This window comes from Natrix helvetica, assembly GCF_964273705.1.
Source record: "Natrix helvetica genome assembly, chromosome: 2".
In the NCBI taxonomy this organism is placed as follows: Eukaryota; Metazoa; Chordata; class Lepidosauria; order Squamata; family Natricidae; genus Natrix; species Natrix helvetica.
Window position 1 is genome coordinate 295,099,107 of NC_138552.1, and position 10,045 is coordinate 295,109,151.

The 10,045-nt window shown below is 44.2% G+C and overlaps 1 protein-coding gene across 1 annotated transcript in view; it reads right to left on the reverse strand.

The window, feature by feature from the left end:
• Positions 1 to 6,935, reverse strand: part of TRPV3 (transient receptor potential cation channel subfamily V member 3) — a gene marked incomplete at its 3' end in the record, with an annotated part of 32,246 nt that extends 25,311 nt beyond the window's left edge. Inside the window, exons 1-4 of the mRNA XM_081943949.1 lie at positions 6,839 to 6,935; positions 5,798 to 5,830; positions 3,657 to 3,761; positions 791 to 877 (exon numbers count right to left, since the gene is read on the reverse strand). Coding sequence (XP_081800075.1) covers positions 791 to 877; positions 3,657 to 3,679 — 110 coding nt within the window. The 5' untranslated portion in view covers positions 3,680 to 3,761; positions 5,798 to 5,830; positions 6,839 to 6,935. The remainder of the gene's footprint in view (positions 1 to 790; positions 878 to 3,656; positions 3,762 to 5,797; positions 5,831 to 6,838) is intronic.
• Between the last annotated feature and the right edge of the window lie 3,110 nt (positions 6,936 to 10,045).

Consider the following 10,045-nt stretch of genomic DNA (forward strand, 5'->3'; position numbering starts at 1 on the left):
ATATAAGTAAAAAAGAAACACAAACAACTGTTTCCTCTAGATGCCCTTCCAATCAATTTTGGAAACCTTGGAGGTCAGGCAACATCAGGAGAAGGAGATATAATCAATAATTCTAAGCAAGTCTGGCAATTAATCTATAGCAGAGTTCCCCAACCGTTGCAACTTCAACATGGATGGACTGAAACATCACTGGCTGGGAAATTCTGGGAGTTGAAGTACACTTATTTTAAAGCATGCTGGCTAGGGAATTCTGGGAGTTGAAGTCCTCCCCTCTTAAAGCAGGCTGGATGGGGGATTCTGGGAGTTGAAGTCCTCCCCTCTTAAAGCATCCTGGCTGGGGAATTCTGGGAGTGGAAGTCCTCCCCTCTTAAAGCATGCTGGCTGGGGGATTCTGGGAGTTGAAGTACACTTATTTTAAAGCATGCTGGCTGGGGATTCTGGGAGTTGAAGGCCTCCCCTCTTAAACCGTGCTGGCTAGGGAATTCTGGGAGTGGAAGTCCTCCCCTCTTAAAGCAGGCTGGATGGGGGATTCTGGGAGTGGAAGCCCTCCCCTCTTAAAGCATCCTGGCTGGGGAATTCTGGGAGTGGAAGTCCACCCCTCTTAAAGCAGGCTGGCTGGGATTCTGGGAATTGAAATCCACCCATCTTAAAGCATGCTAACTGGGGAATTTTGGTGAAGCCCACCCATCTTCAGGTCACCAAGACTGACCTACAGGCTGACCTATAGGCCTCCACCTCACAGACTCTTCCACCGTCACCGGCCACCCCAACAATCCATCCCTTGCCTTACCAACAACTCTCAGCATTTGGGGTATATTCCGTCATATCATCCTGGATTGATTGGGGAGAATCCATATCCTCGCAATTGGCGGAGGCACTGTGTGAAAAGAAATGAAAAAGAAACGAAAAAGAATTTCTCTTCCTTCATCATCATCATTTAACAACTCCATAAATCCCTTGCAGAATGGAGTCTGGGCTACTGAGTGGAGCTAGCAAAGCGTTTAATGGCCGGTTGCCCTTCATGTCACCGATGCGGAGTTTTGTTCAGCAGACATATTTTCATTGTGCTCAGAGAGAAGAATATCTGCCTACATGAAACTTATAATAAGGAGAACACTTATTTAATTATACATATATTAACCGCAGCTAGAATTGTATTTGCACAATATTGGAAAAGTGAAGAGATTCCTACTGACGAGAAGGTAATTAGGAAAATATTAGAACATGCAGAAATCAATAGACTAACATTAGCAATTAAGGAAAAAGAACTGATTATTATACGATATGGGAAGTGTTTTACCAACGGTTAGAGAACAAAAAAGGAAATTGGAAATAAAAGAAGATGGTAAAAAGAAGAATAGAAAATATATCAAGATAGAGATAAGAATAAAATGACAATTGTTAGTACTAGTATTAAGAGAATACTATGTTTAAATTATTGTATTGCAATAATTTAATTTAATTGTATTATTGTATTGTAGATATGTTAAGAAGGAAATGAAGAGCTTTGCCTTGTTTAACTGTCCAATGTATTATAATCTGTGGAAGGACGTTGCACAGAAATACTTGTACCCAGATGACACACTGCTTAAGGAACAATGGAATGTTTATAGCTTTAAAAATTAAAAAAAAATAAAAACTTTATTTTAAAAAAATCTGCCTCTACCTACCTAGGATTGAACTCACAGCCTACAATACAATACAATAGTAGAGTTGGAAGGGACCTTGGAGGTCTTCTAGTCCAACCCCCTGCCTAGGCAGGAAACCCTATACCGTTTCAGGCAAATGGCTATCCAACATCTTCTTAAAGACTTCCAGTGTTGGGGCATTCACAACTTCTGGAGGCAACTTCTGTTCCACTGATTAATTGTTCTCACTGTCAGGAAGTTTCTCCTCAGTTCTAAGTTGCTTCTCTCCTTGATTAGTTTCCACCCATTGCTTCTTGTTCTACCCTCAGGTGCTTTGGAGAATAGTTTGACCCCCTCTTCTTTGTGGCAACCCCTGAGATATTGGAACAATGCTATCATGTCTCCCCTAGTCCTTCTTTCTCTTATAGCTAAACATATACAGTTCCTGCAACCGTTCTTCATATGTTTTAGTCTCCAGTCCCCTAATCCTCTTTCTTGCTCTTCTCTGCACTCTTTCTAGAGTCTCCACATCTTTTCTACATCGTGGTGACCAGAACTGAATGCAGAATTCCAAGTGTGGCCTTCCCAAGGCCTTATAAAGGGGTATTAACACTTCACGTGATCTTGATTCTATCCCTCTGTTGATGCAGCCTAGGACTGTGTTGGCTTTTTTGGCAGCTGCTGCACATGGCTGGCTCCTATTTAAATGGTTGTCCACTAGGACTCCAAGATCCCTTTCACAGTTACTACTATTGAGCAAGGTACCACCTATACTGTACCTGTGCATTTCGTTTTTCTTGCCTTAATGTAGAACCTTACTCTTTTCACCCTTGAATTTCATTTTATTAGATAGTGCCCAATGTTCAAGTTTGTCAAGATCCTCCTGTATCTTAAGCCTATCTTAAGCCTCGTGGTTATGAGGCAAAAGCTCCACCTCTGGGCCACTGCAGCACTGTGAATTTCTCCTCCTTGGGACCCCAAATTAAAAACCAAGTTTCCAACAATTTATAGTACTGGAGGAAGATGGCTGCCCAACGCTGGACATGTTCAAAGAGAAGTTGGTTGGGCAACCTCCTCTGTCTGGGCTGCTTTCCCTTGGATTCCTGCACAAAGCAGCGGGTTGGACTAGATGACCTCCAAGGTGCCCTTCCCATGTTAGGCTTTAATGAGTCAAAGCTCCTGAGGAAATCCTCCGAAATCTCAAAATTTGAGGAAAGGGGAGAAATCTTTTGGCTTATGGCTACGCTAGGATGCACTCTGGTCGTTGAGAGAGACAGGTCAGGTATATTCAGGTAGTCCTCGACTTACGACCATTTGTTATAACCACTGGGAAAAAAGCAACTTGTTAGGACCTTTTTCACACTTACGACCGTTGCAGCATCTCCATGGTCACATGATCAAAATTCAGACGCTTGGCAACCGACTCGTATTTACGACGGTCGCAGCCTCCCGGGGGGGGGGAACGTCACGTCATCCCCTTTTGCGACCTTCTGCCGGGCCGAGTCGATGGGGAAGCCCTGATTCACTCAACAACCCTGTGACTCCCTTAACGCCTGCAGTGATTCGCTTAACGACGGTGGCCAGAAAGGTCGTGAAACGAGGCAGCACTCCCTTAACCACTCTCTCACTTAGCGATGGGCATTCGGGTCTCCGTCGTGGTCATAGAGCGAGGATTAGCTGCGGTTTCATCCAGGACGAATTTTATCCATTTGTTTAATAAATACAATAAACAAAATGCTGATTTGCGCAGGGGGTTAAAAAAATTTAAGAGGGGGAACAAGTGTCTATAAAAAGGGCTTATCATCATTCCATGGTTGTGGCTACATCATTATTATTTTTTTTACCCCCCTCCCCTCCCCTTCCCCCCCACCCCCCATCAATCAGGAGGACGCCTGAACGCCCACGGGACATGTGCTGATTTAATGCTTCCAGCGCCGTCTTCATCCCACATTGCTTTGGGGATTTGAGCCGGGGGTGGGGGAGGGGTCTTATCAATCCAATAAAACCGAGGGATCGATCAGTACCCACCACGGGCGGATGTTGGAATCCATTGGCTTGGAGAAGATGGGGGGAGACGTCCGGCTTGGCGATACGTTGCTCTCAAAGGCTTCGATCTCCAGGAAAAAATGGGAACTGTTGAATGTATTCGGATAAAAAGATGGATTAGTGGGAATTATGGAACAGGAAGAGATCTGTCTGTCTATCTATCCATCTATCTCTCCATCCATCCTTCCCTACATCAACCATCTATCCATCTATCTCTCCATCCATCCATCCGTTCATTTCTTTCCATCTATCCATCCATGTATATTCTTCATCCTTCCATCCATCCGTCCATTTATGTTTCCATCATCCATCCATCTTTCCATATATCATCCATCCATCTATCCATCCATCTTTCCATCTATCTATAGATCCATCCATCCTTCCATATATCATCCATCTATCCATTTATCCATCCATCCATTCATCCATCATTCCATATATCATCCATCCACCTATCCATCCATCTATAGATCCATCCATCCTTCCATATATCATCCATCTATCCATTTATCCATCCATCCATTCATCCATCCATCTTTCCATCTATCCATCCATCTTTCCACCTATCCGTCCATCTATCTTTCCATCCATCCATAGATCCATTCATTCATTTCTTTCCATCTATCCATCCATCCATATTCTTCATCTATCCATTTATTTATCTTTCCATATATCCATCCATCCAGCTATATCCTTCCTCCACCCATCCATCCATTTATTTATCTTTCTATTTATCCATCCATAGATCCATCCATCCATTCATATATCATCCATCTATTCATTTATCCATCTATTCATTTATCATTCTATTTATCCATCCTTCCATCCATCCATCCATCCATCCATCCATCCGTCCATTCATCTTTCCATCTATCCATCTATAGATCCATTCAACTATCCATCCATCTATAGATCTATCCATCCATCCCTCCATCTTTCCGTCCATCTGTCCATCCATATATCCATCTGTCCATGTAGACATCCGTCCATCCCATGTATCCATCAAAGCTCCATGGACAAGAAGAGTCTATCTGTCACTATAACTTACTGAGGGCATCAACATGGAGTGTCTTTTCTCTCTTCTATCTTCTCTATTGCTCTCATTGGCTAAGGATGTACTCTTCAATGACTTTTCCATGTTCATCTATGAATCACAGCGCCCTTCTCTCCAATTTTGCTTTACTATCCGTTATACCAGGTTATCGGTGGAGAACGATGGGAAATGTAGTCTAATTGTGCCTCAGGGAAGCAGGATGGAAAGTAGTATAATCCTGACTAAAAAAAAAATCACTTTGCCTTGAAAGACAGCAGGAAGTTGAATGGAGTTCAGCCAAAAGAGGCAAAAAAGTCAAAATGGAGGCCATAACCATATGTCACACATTAAAAAACAGTCAAATTGTGTGATTGTAGCTACCATCTCAATTTTTGGTGACAGAGGCCACTGAATTGGATTAAATTACTGTATTTTTGAACCTGGGCCGCTTTATGGTTTGTGGACTTCAATTCCCAGAATTCCCCAGCCAGCTAGGGAATTCTGGGAGTTGAAGTCCACACAACTTGAAGTGTTCAAGATGGAGAATCTCTAGACTATAACACTTCCCAATCCAACTGTGTGGCCTACAGCTCCCAGAATTCTTAGCAGGGGATATGGCCTTGCTGGCTGAGGAATTCTGGGAGTTGAAGTCCTCACAGCTTGAAATGTCCCAGATGGAGACTCTCTAGACCAGTGTTTCTCAAACTTGGCGACTTTAAGTCCTGTGGACTTCAACTCCCAGAATCCCCCAGCCAGCATAGCTGGCTGGGGAATTCTGGGAGTTGAAGTCCACAGGACTTAAAGTCGCCAAGTTTGAGAAACACTGCTCTAGACTATAACATTTTCCAATCCAACCGTGTGGCCTCCAGCTCCCAGAATTCTTAGCAGGGGGTGTGGCATTGCTGGCTGGGGAATCCTGGGAGTTGAAGTCCACCCTGGTGAATATCTTGTGCTCTTAGGAAATAAACCCACATTAAAGGAAAACCCCAAAGAACCAGGAGGACAAAGGGGGGGGGGGGAAATAATTAAGAACACAACGACTGAGTAAAGAGAAAGGAAGTCCAGTCATTCTGCAATGGGTGACACCTACCTGCCCAGGTGAGGTGTGGCGTTTGGGATCTGCCTGGGTTTGACGCGCCAAGAGAGGGTGGAAGGAAAAAGAAGAGAAGCAGGATTGAGCCTGGTTGCAAAGGAAAAACACGTCTAAATATCGGACATTTGTCAGCCAGAAGAAGCAACGAGGGACTTTGACACAGCAGCCACGGGCAGGGAGTCAAAAAAGTCAAAATGGCAGCCACAAAGGAGGGGGGGGGGCTTTTAATCCTAACTACCATCTTGACTTTTCTGACTTTCCTCCCTATATTTCAATTAAAATCAAACTCCCCAAGCTGAGCTCAACTCCTGGTGACATTATGAACACATTGCATCCTTCGGTTTGCCTTTTCAAGTTTCTAGTCCAGTTTATAGACCTGGATTGAACCTGGTTGCAAAGGAAAAACACATCTAAATATTGAATGTTTGTAAGATGGAAGGCACAACGAGGGGATTAGATGTGGCAGGAGCAAGCAGGTGGTTTTAATGCAAGGCAGGGAGTCAAAAAAGGTCAAAAAAGTCAAAATGGCAGCCCCAAAGGGAGGGGCCTTTTAATCCCAACCATCATCCTGACTTTTCTGACTTCCTTCCCTTATTTCACTCAGAATTCTCTGAGCCGAACTCAATTTCTGGCAATATTATGGACACATCGCATTCTTCAATTTGCTTTTTCAAATTTCTAGTCCAGTTTACAGACCTGGATTAAGTTGCATATAATTCCCAGTTCCACCCAGAATTGCTTTGGACAGCTAGATGAGCAGCATATAAAATTTAAAAATAAATAAATAAACTCATTCCCCTCCCCCCCCCCCAAATTAATTGGGCCCACGAAAAGGATTTATGAGTTTGCAAATTACAAAAAAAAGAAAAAGCAGAATCGCTACTCAACTCTTTCCCCTGCACAAAGTGTTAAATTTAGCATAAAAATACCATAGATGTAATCACATAAAGAATTAAACTCATTTCCCCCATACATAGCATTGACTGAACGTGGAAGCCTAACTAATCACTTTATTATTTTTTATTTATTTTTGCCTACCAGGTCCTCCGTGAAAAAGAGTTGAAGAGACAGACTATCCCATTTGTAAGCCTCTCTATTATAGAACTCTCTGGGAGCAGCTGGCAATGCTGAGTGCACTTCCCCAGCCCTGATTGGCTAGAGTGAGCAAGCCCCTGCCACCTGTCTGGCCAATGAGGAATGGCCTAGGTTGTCTTGGAGTCTTGCTAATGGTGCAAGAAAGTGGGAGGGGACTCCAACTTTGACAAACTTTAAGACTTGTGGACTTCAACTCCCAGAATTCCCCAGCCATCTGAACCACCTTTTGGAGATCCGTGATTTTTATTGATTTTATTAAACCTTGTTAGGCAATTCTCTGCTGTCAGTTCCACCAATGTCTGGTTTAGCCTCTGTGTTACATGTGAACGCATTCACAGCGCGGCCTTGTTCTCATAACATACTGCTTTTGAATTAATTAATACAATAATACAATACAATAGTAGAGTTGGAAGGGACCTTGGAGGCCTTCTAGTCCAACCCCCTGCCTAGGCAGGAAATCCTATACCGTTTCAGACAAATGGCTATCCAGCATCTTCTTAAAGACTTCCAGTGTTGGGGCCTTCACAACTTCTGGAGGCAACTTCTGTTCCACTGATTAATTATTCTCACTGTCAGGAAGTTTCTCCTCAGTTCTAAGTTGCTTCTCTCCTTGATTAGTTTCCACCCATTGCTTCTTGTTCTCCCCTCGGGTGCTTTGGAGAATAGTTTGACTCCCTCTTCTTTGTGGCAACCCCTGAGATATTGGAAGACTGCTATAATGTCTCTCTTAGTCCTTCTTTTCATTAAACTAGACATACCCAGTTCCTGCAACCGTTCTTCATATGTTTTATCCTCCAGTCCCCTAATCATCTTTGTTGCTCTTCTCTGCACTCTTTCCAGAGTCTCCACATCTTTTCTACATCGTGGCGACCAAAACTGGATGCCGTATTCCAAGTGTGGCCTTACCAAGGCCTTGTAAAGTGGTATTAACCCTTCACATGATCTTGATTCTCTCCCTCTGTTGATGCAGCCTAGGTCTGTGTTGGCTTTTTTGGCAGCTGCTGCACATGGCTGGCTCCTATTTAAATGGTTGTCCACTAGGACTCCAAGATCCCTTTCAGAGTTACTACTGTTGAGCAAGGTCCCACCTATACTGTACCTGTGCATTCCGTTTTTGTTGCCTAAATGTAGAACCTTACTCTTTTCAATTCATATTATTCATATTATGGTTGTATCCAATACATTGAATCCATACATTCCAACAAAGCCAGCCAAACAGATCAAGGTTAAAACAAGCCAAGGTTGGCAGCCCTTTGCTCTTTCCTCAAGCGAGTGGCGCAAACGCAGCTTGCACCCTTGTCTGAACTCCTCTGAGGAGGTGTCTCCTGCTTAGGCGGGGGGGGTTGGACTAGATGACCTACAAGATCCCTTCCGACTAATCTGTTAATCTCAGAGAGCTCAAATGACATGGCAGAGAGAAGAGATTATTTGATGGTTCCTGATGCAAGGATTGCGAAGTAGCATATTGGGAGTCAGGCGATCATGGTAATTACACAAACCAAGATAGATCTTGTTAGGTCACCTTGTGGCAAGCACTCTTTCTTCACCTAATCCTACCTCACAAGGGGGTTATTGGAGTAAAGAGGACAGGAGGGACCTGTTATGACCGGCCAGGAGAGCTGGCATCAAATTTGGACAGTGAGGAGGGTTGGGGAGGAACCTGGGCCAGTCCTGGAGTCTGGGGAAGGCTCGGATGAGGGATCTGTGTCGGAGGCAGAGAGGGGGCCAAGGCTGTATGCCAGTTATCAGCTGCCTTCGGAGTCAGACATAATAATAATAATAATAATAATAATAATAATAATAATAATAATAATAATAATAATAATAACAACAACAGCAACAACAACTTTTATTTCTAGACCGCACCCTTTCCTAGGCAGGACTCGGGGCGGTGTACAGTCATGTTAAAACCATATACAAATACATAGACATGAACATAGACATAGACGTGGACGTAGACGGAGGAGGTAAAAGAAGAACAGGTGGAGCCTGTTCCCAGTGTGCGTATGCGCAGAGTTGCCAGACGAAGGGAGCAGCTAAAGAACAGGGGTCGACTTGGGAGTAAGGCCACAGGTGGACGATGAATGGCCCCTCCCAGAGGGAATAAAAGAGGAGCGAAAGGGGAGTGGAGTTTGCAGGAGACTGTTAGTTCACTTCATTGGTTGATGACTCTCCGGGACTCCTGGCCAAGTTTTGCAGATATCGGCCTGGCAGCTCTCCAAGCCAGAGAAGGTCTGTGACTGTAAATCCTCCCTGGAAAGACTTTGCTGGATGTGAAGGAGCAGAATTCACAGGAAATTAATAAAAGGGTTTTGTGTCGAGACAAGGAATTTGCTTCATGCTTTGGGGAAGCCTCAGTCAGAACAACGCTCAAACAATGCAATGAGTAACTAGATAAATTATATAAGCTACTAATATTCATGTAGAGCCAGTTCGCCGCGTAGGAGAATTTGAGAAATTGAAAGGGGTGGAGTTTACTCGGAGGTACAGCAAATTAGAGGTTGCCATCCAATTTTTTGCATTAGCTGGCAGCATCTGTTTGACCTCGGCTGACCTTGAAAAGGGTTGGGCTACTTAGTGCTTGATGGATAGAGCACCACCGGGAAATCCGGAACGGTAGATGAAAAAAAGTTTCTTGCTAATGCGTTCGTCCTTTCCTGAACTTAAATCATGTTTTGCTGACTATCACATTCGTTATACAACATCATCTCTCTAACTTTCTACTCAAGTATTTCTGGTGTCTCGGGAATTTTAAGATGAGGGGGCCGTCAACTCCCAGAATTCCCCAGGCAGCCTGCTTTAAGAGGGATGGACTTCCACACCCAGAATCCCCCAGCCAGCCTGCTTTAAGAGGGATGGACTTCCACACCCAGAATCCCCCAGCCAGCCTGCTTTAAGAGGGGTGGACTTCCATTCCCAGAATCCCCCATCCAGCCATGCTTTAAGAGGGATGGACTTCCACTCCCAGAATCCCCCATCCAGCCATGCTTTAAGAGGGGTGGACTTCCACTCCCAGAATTCCCCAGCCAGCATGCTTTAAGAGGGATGGACTTCCACTCCCAGAATCCCCCATCCAGCCATGCTTTAAGAGGGGTGGACTTCCATTCCCAGAATCCCCCAGCCAGCATGCTTTAAGAGGGATGGACTTCC